The sequence below is a fragment of the Myodes glareolus genome, chromosome 14, assembly GCF_982192425.1.
Source record: "Myodes glareolus chromosome 14, mMyoGla1.1, whole genome shotgun sequence".
NCBI classification, from domain to species: domain Eukaryota; kingdom Metazoa; phylum Chordata; class Mammalia; order Rodentia; family Cricetidae; genus Myodes; species Myodes glareolus.
This window is the reverse complement of record NC_142039.1, coordinates 78119673-78133788: the sequence shown is the minus strand read 5'-3', so window position 1 is coordinate 78133788 and position 14116 is coordinate 78119673. Positions and strand designations below refer to the sequence as shown.

At 45.8% G+C, this 14116-nt stretch overlaps 1 protein-coding gene across 4 annotated transcripts in view; it reads left to right on the top strand.

Moving 5' to 3' along the window:
• Slc35d2 (solute carrier family 35 member D2) overlaps window positions 1-4993 on the top strand; it is a 35349-nt gene extending 30356 nt beyond the window's left edge. For 3 of the 4 annotated variants that reach the window (XM_087896659.1, XM_048447607.3, XM_085699652.2), the window contains 3 exons: window positions 2897-2975; window positions 3858-3940; window positions 4511-4993. In XM_087896659.1, coding sequence (XP_087752785.1) covers window positions 2897-2975; window positions 3858-3940; window positions 4511-4567 — 219 coding nt within the window. In that variant the 3' untranslated portion in view covers window positions 4568-4993. Of the gene's footprint in view, window positions 1-2896; window positions 2976-3857; window positions 3941-4510 lie in introns of those variants that run through there. The other variant, XR_015734918.1, reaches the window with a different exon arrangement.
• Window positions 4994-14116: the final 9123 nt, after the last annotated feature.

The following is a 14116-nucleotide window of genomic DNA, read 5'->3' as shown; positions in this document are numbered from 1 at the left end:
ATTTGAAATTCTTTGAACTGCAGAGAATAATGCCCATAGGTTCCCAGTAGAAAAACCAAATTCAAACCTAGCTTTCCCTACTATACACTCACCACACAGGTCACTTCTGCAACCTAGGAAGCCCTAGAGATTTCTCCTCACAAGCGTGGAAATTGTTCTGCAGAGGATACCCAGCTGGTGTCCTCTGGTTCAGTTCAGTTCTGACGGATCTACCTAGAGGTAGTGCCAGATCCTGGCCCACTCAGAACCAACTGGAGTCCAGCACATTTCTCTCTTTCTCTCTCCCCCCCTCTTTTTCTCCCTCCTCCCCTCCCCACCTTTCTCTCTTTCTGTCTTCCCCCACCTGCTCTGCACTGTGTGTGTGCCACCCCCCTTCGTGTGTGTGCCACCCCACCCCCCACCACATGTGTGTGCCCAAATACAAAGGTCAAAAAAGTTCCAGGATGTACATTCTCCAAAGCTGTCTACCTTGTCTTTTAGAGACAGGGTCTCTTACTGGCCTGGAAGTCACGGACTCAGCTAGACTGGCTGGCATCAAGCCCTAGGGATCCACCCAGTTCCCAGTGCTGGGGTTATAAGTACACTACCAAGCCCAGCTTCCCCCCACACCCCTACACAGTTTTAGAGACAGGACCCAGGTCCTTGAGCACTGTACCAACTGTGTTGTCTCCCAGACCATAAGTCCAGGACTTCCAGAGCATTGGCTAAAACTGGGGTTCTTTTAACACCTCCTCGGGTCCAAGCCATTTGCTAGAACAGCTCTCAAAACTCATAAAAAATCCACCAGATACCCTGAGGCTTGTTATCAAGGATAGTTTAAAGGATACAAATGAGCGGATAGAGGCAAAAGTGCAGAGACTTGGGAGGGCCAACCATGGAGGTGGGGTACAGCACTCACCTGATGAGTGCAAGGTTCATCCTTGTCTTCCTCGGCTGCCATGGCATGGGAAGGATTGAAATGTGTTCTGTGGTGTGGAAGTGCAGTTGGCAGACAAGCCAAGCCTGGAAAGCCTTTCTGTGCAAGTGTTCCCCACACTCTGTCTGGAGCTTCCTTTCTTCTAGGCGTGGGACACCACCCTGCAGAAATGGGGTTCTTATGATCCCAGATAAGTCAGAGAGTTTCTTTAGGGTCAGCTCCAAGACAGGAGAAGAAAGATGGAAGTATAAGCCTGCTCTAAGGAGAGGAGGAGGAGAGATTCTGGTTTCTATGACCTACTTGTGACCATGGGTATTGAGCCTGGAATCAAAGATGTAGAGACACTCTTCTCCCTACTGTGACTCGCTGTGGGGAGTGCCGTCCCTCTTGGCAGAGAAGGGAGGTGGCAGGAGAGCGAGGCGGCTGTCACATGGTGTCTGTAGTAAAGCAGAGACATGGATACTGACGACAGCCCTGCTCCTTTATATTCAGTCCGGGACTGAAGCGTAAGGGATCGTGCCGCTCACATCCAGGGTGGGTCTTCCCTTCAATTAAAGTTAAACCTTTCCGGAAATTCCCTCACAGAAATGTCCGGTAGCACTGTTCTGTTCTGACAAGATTGATCCACACAACATCATTACATCCACCTGCAGGTGTGTAAATTGGCTTTTGGGGCTGGAGAGATGGCTCAGAGGTTAAGAGCACTGGATAGTCTTCCAGAGGTCGTGAGTTCAATTCCCAGCAACCATATGGTGGCTCACAACCATCTGTAATGAGATCTGGCACCCTCTTCTGACCTACAGGCAGGCATGCAGACAGAACACTGTATACATAATAAATAAATAAAGATTTAAAAAAATAAATTGGCTTTTATGGTCTAAACATGCGCACTACACTCGTGTATGTGCCGGCTTGTGTTGTATTGAACGCAGAAATAAGTAGATGAATAAATACAAGCAGAAAGTAAGTGAAGTGATTTGCTATGTGTGCTGGATAGTTTTTAAAACTGGATAGTTTTACCCAACTCGACACAATCCTAGTACTCAGGAGGCAGAAGTAAGTGCTACCTCTGTGAGTTCAAGGCCAAGGCCAGCCTGGTGAGCAACACAGAGAAACCCTGTCTTGAAAAACAGAAAAGAAACAGAATTCTCCTTCTCTGAGGACATCTAGTGGGCATATTGAGAAGTGCAGCCTCTCTATCTGTCTCGGTTAGGAAGGACTGGGGTTCCTTACCAGCAACTGCAGTTTGTTAGCCAGAGATCCCGGCCTCTAGCTCAGTGAAGTGGTGAGTAAATGTCCTGGCTGCCCGGACTCCTGGCAGATGGGTAATGGCATCTCGGGTCTCCATCTACTGAGTCAGCAGGCAGGCCAAGGTGTTTTCTAGAGCGGCCTGACAAAACTAATAACACTTCTATCAAAATGACGTTTTGACAGGCATGGTGTTGCATGCCCTTAATCCAAGAACTTGGAAAACAGAGGCAGGATCTCTCTGAATTTAAGGCCAGCCTTGTCTACCCAGTGAGTTCCACGCCAGCCAGGGCTACATAGCGAGACCTGCTCTGTCTCAAACACCACCACCACCACCACCACCACCACCACCAACAACAACAACAACAAAAAATTCAGTGGATCAGCAAAAACAAAGACAAAAGACTTCCCCCAACAAAAGCAAAAGCCTCTCGACAATAGGAAGGGAAATAACTGAGTGGGAGCGGAATATGACCAAAATACTGTATGCTGTAGGAAGATGTCAGAATGAAACGTGGAATCGATACAGGTTGATAAGAAACCCTTTTCTTCCCCTCACTTGTGAGCACATGGAAAGGGAAATGTAGGACACCTAATCAGGTTTGGCTTATGCACACCTGAGCCTATTGTGAGAAAAAAACACCCTAATGATGGAAGTCTAGATGGTGGTTCTAGAACCGTCACGACAGCCGGAAAAGGCCGGCGCTCACGCTGTTTTTCTCCTGCCCTCAGGTTTCTGCTGATGTATTCCACAGTTCTTTGCAGCTACTACAACTCGGCTCTGACCACAGCAGTGGTTGGAGCTATCAAGGTAAGAGATGGTGCCTTGCACTGGACGCCTAGGTGGGGACCACATGGAAGCTGTGTGTGGAAAACAACTTGTGCTGTGGACAGAGAGGTAGTGAGTGTGGAGGCTTGTGACTCCCTCAGGGGGTCTATGTGATCCCTCTGCTGATCTAGTCTGTGAGTCAGGTTGCAAACTCAGAAAGGTAAGAGACTATCGCTTTAAAATCAGAATCAGATGAGGGCATACTTTGGGAAAAACAAGTAACAACTGGAAAGAAACATAATCCAAATATCTGTGATCACTTTGTTGTCTGGAATTTGGTTGCTGGGAGAACCTGCCCTCTGAGAAGACAAGCTCTCCCGAAGGAAGTTTCCAGTGACGCCTTTGCTCTGGGATAAAGCAATGAACTTGGATTGGGAGATTGGCGCAAAGGTGTCTGTGTATGCTTGTGTGCGTTTGAAAGCACACGCTCTTGAATAGGGAGTGGTCTGAATTCCAGTCCCCTCTTTCCTATTCACGTGGGCTCCAAGAGTGAGTGAGCAAATCTTACCTACTCCATCCAGTGGCTGTACTTGCACTGAGTGTTGCTTAGCATTTTACCTGACTGCCCTGTTCAGGCTGGGGGTGATGGGGATAAGATGTCTGGTGCAGTGATGGTATAAACATGGGAGCTGGCATGCAGACTACAACTCTACTCTCCCAGCTTTTGCCTGGAATGCAGAAGGGATGAAGAGTGTAGTTTTCGGTCACTACATTCTAGTTGACTTCATCTCTTTATAAAGCTGTATGTCATGAGGGCTTCCATGCAAGCCTCTGTGCAAAGTAACCCAAATGTCTGGGTCCGGGTTTCACATGTCTGCATTTCCCCTGAAGTTCCTTTCAGTGATGAGCCCCCTTTCTTTGCAGAATGTATCGGTTGCCTACATTGGGATGTTGGTTGGTGGAGACTACATTTTCTCGCTCTTAAACTTTATAGGGTTAAATATTTGGTAAGTGAACTCACAGTAAAGTAATGGACTTAACATGATTACCAGGTATATAAATAAGTGAAAAAGCAAAGAGAAAGGTTCCGTTTGTCACGTTGGGATTGGAACCAGGGCCACGTGTGTGCCTCGCAAATAAGTGTTCTGCCACCAGGCCACACCCCTGCTCCAGGCTCTTTGTGTTTGTCGACATCGTTTTCATGTGGTCTCTGGGGGACACTTGTCACAAAGAACCTCAGTTCACGCAGCTTCCTCCTGCCATGTGAGTCTCAGTATCTGGTGGTCTTTTGAAGTGTCTATCCTGCCGTCGGGACTGTGATGCTTTTTAACACCTTTTTGGGTTCTGGACATGGGTATCATTTGCAGAATCATTGCATATATACTTTATTTAATAAAAATTGAGCACTTACTTTCTTCTTCTGTTCCAAACATTTTTAGAGAAGAAATTCTCAATCTATAGCCCTGTGAGGAAAAAACCGAGAGATCTTAATAGTTGTGTGCGAATTAAGGTGACTGCAATTATAAAAACATTGACAGCATCTGTGGGATTTTCACCTTCTCCCCCTCTCTCTTCAGCATGGCAGGTGGTTTAAGATACTCCTTTTTAACACTGAACAGCCAGTTAAAACCTAAACAACCCACGGATGAAGAAAGCGTCCCTCTGGATCTGAAGAGCTAGACTGGAAGGCAGAGTTGCAGGCCTAGGCAGGAGAGGTGGACAACCTGGAGATCCCACACTGGGGACAGTCACCTGCTTGGTCAGAGCACAAACAGGATTGTCTGTGAAACACAAAGGAAGCTACCTCATGTGTCACTGCACAAGGAGCCAAAGGATCCCAAGTCACACAGCACAGAACCTTTCCCAACTCAGTGAAGCAAATCCAGCCGTGGGGCCCTACACTGTGTGCTGAGGGGGACGTTTCAAAGGTGACTTTGCTTATCAGCACCTTGGCCTTAATTTCAAAGGTCCCAGCCAAAGCAAGTGCCAGGGAGAAACTTTTTTTGTTGTTGTTGAAACATCTCTTTATTTTCATAAAAATAAATCAGTTTTGATTTAAACGATGCTGGTATGTTGTCTTCCAAGTCATCAAAAAAAAAAAAAAAAGAAATAAAAAGCCATTTCTATTTATGCCTCACAGTGTGATTGCATTATGGTAGAAAATACAGTCGGTTGTTCAATGTCTCAGAATACTCCTGCGGCGTAGGTGATGCCTCAGTGATAGGGAGTGCTCACGGTACAGACGTGAGACTCTGAGCTTGATCTCTCGCACCCATATAGAAAGCCAGGCATGGCACATGGCCCATGTCTGCCTCAGCTTTGGGTAGACAGGGATATGCATATCCTGGGACTCTGGCCAGCCAGTTGAAAGAGAGAGAGAGAGAGAGAGAGAGAGAGAGAGAGAGAGAGAAAGAGAGAGAGAGACTCAAAACATAAGGGGGAGAACAAGTGAGGAAGACACCCATCGTCATCCTCTTGTCTCCATACACACATGTACATATATGCACAACATGTCCACACACATGTATACCTCCCTATGTATGTATTACTCCACCTTGAAAGAACAAGGAAATACCCCTTTTAGGGCAAATGTTGGGAAAACTTGGCAAAAACTGAAAGAGTTTTCAGTGCATCCCCTTATTCTTGGACATTTGAATGTATGGTCCCCAGTTGGGTGGCCTTGCTGGAGGAAGTGTGTCACTAGGGTGGGCTTTGAGGTTTCAAAGGCTCCAGACATTTCAGGTTTGCTCTGAGCTTCCTGTTTGCAGTTTGATGAGCTCTCAGCCGTCCCTGCCATCACGTCTGCTGCCTGCTGCCATGGCTCCCTGCCGTGATGACCCCTCTGGAACTGTAGGCCCAAATAAACGTCTTCTTCTATTAGTTGCCTTGGTCATGTTTCTGATGTTCAGGTTTTTTTATTTTGTTTTTTTTCGAGACAGGGTTTCTCTGTAGTTTGGAGCCTGTCCTGGAACTAGCTCTTGTAGACCAGGCTGACCTTAAACTCACAAAGATCTGCCTGCCTCTGCTTCCCAAGTGCTGGGATTAAAGGCGTGCGCCACCACCGCCCGGTTGATGTTGAGTTTTTTTTTTTTATTTTTTATTTTATTTATTTATTTATTTTTTATCATAGCAACAGAGAAGTTGCTGCAAGTGACTAATCTGTCTCGTTCTGCCCAGCATCCCCCAGGTGTATTCAATATAGCACAAATAATAAAAACCCAGAGACAGACATTGGGGTTCAACCTGAAGATCAGGAAAGCAAAAAGCAAAGCATCCAGGCACGAGAGGGACCTTTTATCTCTACCAAATCTTCAAACCAAAAGGGCAAGATCCTATCTCCACAATACTCAGACTCCACACTCTACTGAGTTCCTATCTCATCCCCATTATCTCCTCTCTCTGCCCGGCCATATCACTTCTGTCTTCACCTCCCTAGTGCTGGGTTAAAGATGTGTGATACCAAGTGCTGGGATCACCTTTGTGTGAGCTCTGTTTCTCTTTTAGACAGATTTAATCTTGTGTAGCCCAGGGTAGCTTTGAACTCACAGAGATCCCCCTGCCTCTGTCTCTGGAGTCCCGGGATTAAAGATGTGTACCACCAATCCCTAGCCTGTATGGCTGACTAGTGTGGCTGCTTTGCCCTCTGATCTTCAGGCAAGCTTTATGTATTAAAACACAAATAATATACTACTATAGTTCAAGGGAATTTGAAAGTTACAATGTGTGTGACTTTACTGAGTTAACTCCCCAGCTCCACTGGCAACAGCTAAGTTTGTAGAAAGGGAGCCAGAGGTAGAAGTAACTAAAGGAATATGCTTCCAACTACTTAATGCAACTGTTGTGGTATGTGTGTATACACACGTGCCGTGACTGTGGCCGTCAGAAGACAACTCTGTGGAGCTAGCTTTAAAAGCCTTTCACTTTCCTTTGGGTTCTAAGGATTGAACTGGGATCAAGTGCCTCCTCCTACTGCCCTCTTGTCAGCCCAAGGACAGGCTCTCACTGTGTAGTCTGACTCCACTGGAGTGAAAAAACACCCTGGCAGAAGCAATTTCATGGAGAAAGGGTTTGTTTGGCTTATAGGTGTAGGGTGCACTCCACTATGATGGGCAAATCTTGATGACAAGAGTTGCGTTGGTCATGCACCCATAGTCAAGGGGCAGAAAGCCACAGATGGAGGTACACAGCTGGCTTTCTCCTTTTTACAAAGTCTGGCACCCCCGCCCATAGAATTGTCACCCACATTCAGAGTGGGTCCCCCCAGACTAATTAGCCTAATCTACATGACCCCACAGGCATGCTCAGAAGCTTGTCCCAGATGGTTCTAGATCTTGTCTTGTTGACAGTGTTGACTGTCACAATACCCCATTTTGCCTACTCTCTCAGCCATTGATCCCCTTGGGGTGTTTCTATCTTTAGGCTTTTGGTGATTGGTGACACTTTAAATACAGAAGTACAAATATGTCCTCAAAACCCTGATCTCAGATGCACATCCATAATCACAACATCACAGCATAAGGTCAGCCTGGGTGCACAGCAACACCCTGCCTCAAAAAGTAGAAGGCCAAGCTTTCAATTATGTTTGGATTTATACACAGTAGTGGAATTCTAGTTAAAATTTATTTTCAAGACAAGGTTTCTCTGTGCCGCTCTGGATGTCCTGGAATTCATACTGTAGTTCAGGCTAGCCTCAAACTCAGAGATCTGCCTGCCTCAACCTCCTAGTCCTGGGATTAAAGGCGTGTGTCACCAGGCCCAGCTCTAGTTTTAATTTTTTAGGATCTGATACATTGTTCTTTTTTCACAGTTACTGTCTCCTCATCTTTCACAACACACATTTGGCTTTGTTTTTTGATGGATTTTTGACTTGGACCTTCAATGCCCTAATTCATGGAGAACATTTGTCTTTATGTGCATCTTTGTACATATGTGTGTGTGCATGTTCACGTGTGTGAAGTAGGCAAGCACACGTGAGTATGTGGATGACAAAGGCTGATGTCTGGTGTCTTCTTTAATTGTTCCCCATCATCTGCTTTGAGACCGGCTCTCTCACTGAGCCCGAAGCTCCCCATTTTGGCTAGACTGACTGGTTAGTGGACCATTAGGATCCTCCCATTTCTGCCCCTCTCAGTACTGACATTAGAGAAGCTAGGTTCCTCATGCTTGTATGGTAAACACTTTGCCGTGGCTATCTCCCCCGGCTCATTGTATATCTACTTTAGAGAGACACCTAGTCAAGACATTTCTCCATTTCTTCTTTATCATCATTTTCTTTTTTTCCTTTTCCTCATTTTCTTCCGGTGTGTGTGTGTGTGTGCGCGTGTGCGCGTGCATGCGCGCGTGTGTGTGTGTGTGTGTAGTTATACGCACACGAGTGCAGGTGCCTGGAAAGGTCAGAGGTATCAGGTTTTTACAGGCAGGTGTGAACCATCTGACTTGGGTCCTGAGAACCACACTTGGGTCCCCTACGAGAGCAATATGAACTCTTGGCCACCAGGCCAGCTCCAGTTTCTCTTTCTTTCTCTTTCTTCCCTGCTCTTGCTTTGCTTTTCTTTCATTTTTCTCATTTATTGAAAACAGATTTTTAAAAACTAAACTTGTTCATTTATTTTCATCCTGACTGCAGTTTCCCCTTCCTCCTCTCTGCCCCGCCCCTCTCAATCTACTCTTCTTCTGTTTCTGTTCAGGAAGGGGCAGGCCTCCTGTGGGTGTCAACAAAGCAGGACATAACAAGTTGCAGTAAGACTAATCGCCTCCCCTTGTATTAAGGCTGGGCAAGGCAACCCAGTGTAAGAAATAGGTTCCCAAAAGCCAGTCAAAGCATAAGGATAGCCCCTGCTCCCGCAGATAGGAGTTCTACAAGCAAACCAAGCTACACAATTGTCACATATATGTAGAGGGCCTAGGTCAGTCCTGCAGGCTCCCTGGTTGTCAGTTCAGACTCTGTGAGCACCTATAAGCCCAGGTTAGTTGTTTCTCTGGGTTTTCTCATGATGTCTTTGACCCCTCTGGCTTGTAGAGTGTTGCCCGCACTTTTCTGTGAATCCCCAGACCTCGGAACAGGTGCGCGCTTTCCCGAACCAAGCCCACGAGCATGGATGAATATCCTAAGGGTTGAAGCACAAAAACACAAAGAGACCTTGCTCATTCACCAAAGAGTAAATGGCCACTTTATTAAACTCAAGTCGGGTATATATACTAGGGAGCAAGGGGGCAAAAGGGCAAAGCCCCCTCCCATCAGGAGCAGTGGAAGAGGGTGACATGTGCCCGGCGCCCAAGGCCAGGAGCAGCTGCGCCTGAGGCCCGGGGCTGGAACCTTGTTTACAGGTGGAATTACCATAACAAAAGAGGGCCAAGTTCTTTCTAAGCTAAACCCTCAGGCCGGTGCAAGAGCAGAAGAGCCAGGGAGCCAGAGGTAAAACGGCCCTGTAAATCGCCAGGAATTAAAGGGGAAGAAACCTGGGTACCTACAGTAGAGTTCTTCCTTCCTCTCTTCAGTGGGCTTCCCCTAGCTCAGCCTAACGTTTGGTTGTGGGTCTCTGCATCTGTTTCCATCAGTTACTGGATGAAGGCTCTCTGATGACAGTTGGGGTAGTCACCAATCTATGGGTAGAGCAGAATATTGTTAGGCGTCGTTATGTGGCATTTTTCCCCAATCGTGTTTGGTTCTATCCTAGGTCTCTGGGCCGTTTGGCTTTTGTTCCAGGCACAGTCATTTCTTTAAGTGTTTCTTGGTCATTTGTTAAGTCACTAGTGTGGGATTTCTCTAAATTCTGTATTCAGGTACTTAGTGCTATGAACTTTCCTCTTACCACTTCTTCCGTTGTATCCCAGAAGTCTTGGTATGTTGTGCCTCCATTTTCATTGAATTCTAGGGCATCTTCAATTTCTTTATTTCTTCTTTGACCCAGTGATAATTCAGTTGAGAGTTGTTCAATTTCCACTAGTGTGTAGGCTTTCTGTAGCTTGTGTTGCTATTGAACTCCAACTTTAACACATCGTGATTTGATAAGATACAGGGGTTATTCCAAATATTTTGTATCTGTTGAGACTTGATTTGTGACTGAGAATATGATCAATTTTGGAGAAGGTTCCATGAGGTGCTGAGAAGAAGGTATATTATTTTGTGTTCGGGTGAGATGTAGATACCTGATAGGTCCATTTGAATCATAATGTCTGTGAGTTCCATCCTTTCTCTTTTTAGTTTCTTTCTGAACCTGTCCACTGGTGACAGTGGGACATTGAAGTCTTTCACTATTAATGTGTGGGGTTTGATGTGTGATTTAAACTCTAGTAATATTTCTTTTACAAATGTGGATGCTCTTGTATTTGGGGCACAGATGTTCGGAAGTGAGACATCATCTTGGTAGATTTTTCCTTTGATGAGTTTGAAGTGTCCTTCTCTACCTCTTTTGATATATTTTGGGTTGAAGTTTATTTTGTTAGATACTAGGATAGCTATACCAGGTTACTTCTTAGGTTTGTTTTATTGGAACATATTTTTCCAACCCTTTACTCTGGGGTGGTGTCTATGTTTGATGTTGAGGTGTGTTTCTTGTATCTATTCTGTTAGCCCATCTTTTTTATTGGTGGATAGAGCTCATTGAAAATGAGATATATTACTGACCAGTGATTGTTAATTCCTGTTATTTCATTGTTGTTTTTGTTGGAGACATGAAGAGAGAAAAAGAGAGAAGAGGGGTTCTCTTCTTTAGTATTTGCTGTTGTGAGATTATCTATTATTTGTGTTTTCATGGATATAGCCAACCTTCTTGAATTGGAGTTGTCCTTCTATTACCTTCTGTAGGGTTATATTTGTGGATAGATAGTGTTTAAATCTGACTTTGTCATGAAATATTTTGTTTTCTACATCTATGGTGATTGAAAGTTTTGCTGGGTATAGTAGTCTGGCCTGGCATCTGTGTCTTTTAGAGTTTGTAAAACTACTGTCCAGGACCTTCTGGCCTTTAGAATCTCCACTGAGAAGTCAGGTGTAATAGGTCTGTCTTTATACATTACTAGGCCTTTTTACTTTGCAGCTTTTGATATTCTTTACTTTGTATGTTAAATATTTTAATTATTATGTAGCAAGGGGACTTTTTTTGGAGGGGGTCCAGTCTTTTTGGTGTTCTGTAAGCTTCTTGTAGCTTTATGGGCATGCCCTTCTTTAGGTGGAGAAAGTTTTTTTCTATAATTTTGTTGAATACATTTCTGTGCCTTTGAGTTGGGATTCTTCTCCTTCTATCTGTTATTTTTTTCAGATTTATTTATTTATTGTATATACCGTACTCTGCCTACATGTATGCCTGCAGGCCAGAAGAGGGCACTAGATCTCATTACAGATGGTTGTGAGCCGCCATGTGGTTGCTGGGAATTGAACTCAGGACCTTTAGACAAGCAGGCGGTGCTCTTAACCACTGAGCCATCTCTCCAGCCCCTATCTCTGTTATTCTTATATTTTGTCTTTTCATGGTGTCTCAGATTTCCTGGAACTTTTTGGATTTGGCAGTTTCTTTGAGTAATGAATTTATTCCTCGATCATATCTTCAGTGCCTGAGATCCTGTCTTCCATTTCTTGTATTTCACTGGTAATGCTTGTATCTGTAATTCTTGTTCACGTACCCAGATTTTCCGTTTCCAGAATTCAGTCTGTGGTTTCTTTATTGCTTCTGTTTAAATTTTCAAGTTTTTTTGGGGGGGGAGGGGGAAGGCGGGGGTTTTTTGAGACAGGGTTTCTCTGTGTAACAGTCTTAGCAGTCCTGGAACAAGCTCTTGTACACCAGGCTAGCCTCAAACTCACAGAGATCTGCCTGCCTCTGCCTCCTGAGTGCTGGGATTAAAGGTGTGCACCACCACCCCCAGCTCAATTTTTCGAGTCTTGAACCATTTCCTTTGCCTGTTTGATTGTGTGTGTGTGTGTGTTTACTTTATTTAAGGGACATTTTTTTTGTTTGTCTTTTCCTCAGTTTCTTTATGTGGACCCGGACAGTCTCAAAGTCAGAGATCTGGCTGCCTTTGACTCCCTTGTTCTGAGATTAAAGGAGTGCACTGCTAGGCCTAGCTTTCCATTTCTTAATAATGTTGTTTCTTTTCTTTTCTTTTCTTTTCTTTTCTTTTCTTCTCTTCTCTTCTTCTTCTTTCTTTCTTTCTTTCTTTCTTTCTTTCTTTCTTTCTTTCTTTCTTTCTTTCTGCTTTGAGACAAAGTCTCCTATAATCAAGGATGGTTGAACTTATGATCCTCCTGCTTCCAACACTCAAATGCTGGGGCTACGGTTATGGACACTGAGCCTGGCTTCTGTGGTGCTGAGGTTACGGTTATGGACACCGAGCCTGGCTTCTGTGGTGCTGGGGCTACGGTTATGGACACCGAGCCTGGCTTCTGTGGTGCTGAGGTTACGGTTATGGACACCGAGCCTGGCTTCTGTGGTGCTGGGGCTACGGTTATGGACACCGAGCCTGGCTTCTGTGGTGCTGGGGCTACGGTTATGGACACCGAGCCTGGCTTCTGTGGTGCTGGGGTTACGGTTATGGACACCGAGCCTGGCTTCTGTGGTGCTGGGGTTACGGTTATGGACACCGAGCCTGGCTTCTGTGGTGCTGGGGCTACGGTTATGGACACCGAGCCTGGCTTCTGTGGTGCTGGGGTTACGGTTATGGACACCGAGCCTGGCTTCTGTGGTGCTGGGGCTACGGTTATGGACACCGAGCCTGGCTTCTGTGGTGCTGAGGTGCTGAGGTTACGGTTATGGACATGAAAGGCTCCCTAGTGGGCGTCTTCCCTCGGGAAGGACCCCGTGCCCAGAGATCAGTCGAAAACACGCAGCCGGATGCAAACAGCAGAAGGTTTATTGGTGGATACGCAGGTACCTGGGCGACAAGTCTCTCGAAGAGCTTGCGCGCCTGCAGGTTGGGGGTGAGGGGTTTTTATAGGGGAGCAAAAAGCAAGGTTTACAGAAGCGAGATGCAGGGTGGTAAATTTTTAACCTTAGATAACATTGAGGGGACTTCTCAGCGGTTTATTGTTCCTCTCATCCTGCCTTCCCCTTTCCTGGCTGGCGACCAGATGTCTGATAGCATAGCCCCTGATTCGTGACGAGCCCCGCTTTCTACGTGACTCAGGCCTCGCAATCTTCTCTTTCTTTGTTCCTATGACCTATCCATAAATCTCATGTCTCGCAGCCAGATGAGGCTGTCTTTGCTCAGGTGTCTTTGCTTAGCAATCTGGAGGCCCTGAGCCTGTTATTTGCTCAGCATTCCAGGAGGTCCTGAGCTAGTTATCTATGAACCTTTGCAAAACGGTATAACTGTGGTTAAATCGAGTTGGGGTCCTTCAGACACTGAGCCTGGCTTCTGTGATGCTATCAAAACCAGACTTCAAGTGTTAGCCAGGCACTCTTCCAACTGAACTGCACTCATCCCTGCTTCTGCTTACTTTTTAAGGCTTTGAGACTATGACACAGGGGCTTCCAGACTGTTGTTAGAGAAACCTCTGGCATCCCTTCTGAAGCCAGAGACCAGAAATCACTCACTCAGCAAATAAGTGAAAACAGCTTTTCTGTCTTTCAATGCTGCTTTCCTTATCTTGAAGTTTTATTTTTTGGATTTTGTTCAGAAATGACTTTAAGACTTTGCCTCCTCTTCCACATATGGCCAGCAGAGGACACCCTAAGAACAGCATTTGTATCTGGAAGGCCGTAGCCCTTTTCACTCTGTGAAGGCCTGTAGTAGATGAGATCTCCAGTCAGGATTCTGAATAAAGGTTAGGTGGGGTGTTGGGTGCATGAGGTGGTACCAACTAGACACCTGTGCAGATGGACCTCAGTGGCCTCTATCGAAGTGATCTGTGGCCACTTCTGCGAGGCATTTTCTGATCCCCAGAACCACAGGGAAAGGAGCAAACTGACTCCTAAAAGTGGTCTTCTGTCCTCTGTGTGGGCATAGATGTCACACTGTCCTCAGAGACGCTTGGGCCCTTTCTTTTGGACATCAGGCTATTAAAACAATGGTCTCTGAGGAATTGGAAGTCCCCCAGAATCACATGTTGGGGAAGGAAAAGGCCGGAGCTTGTTTTCCAGGGAGATTTCAAACGTATGTAAGATGCAGACTTCCTTGCCCGGGAAAGCTCTCTGAGACATTACTCTGAGTGCTGGGCAGAGTGGTGCCTCTGACAGTTAGACCACCTT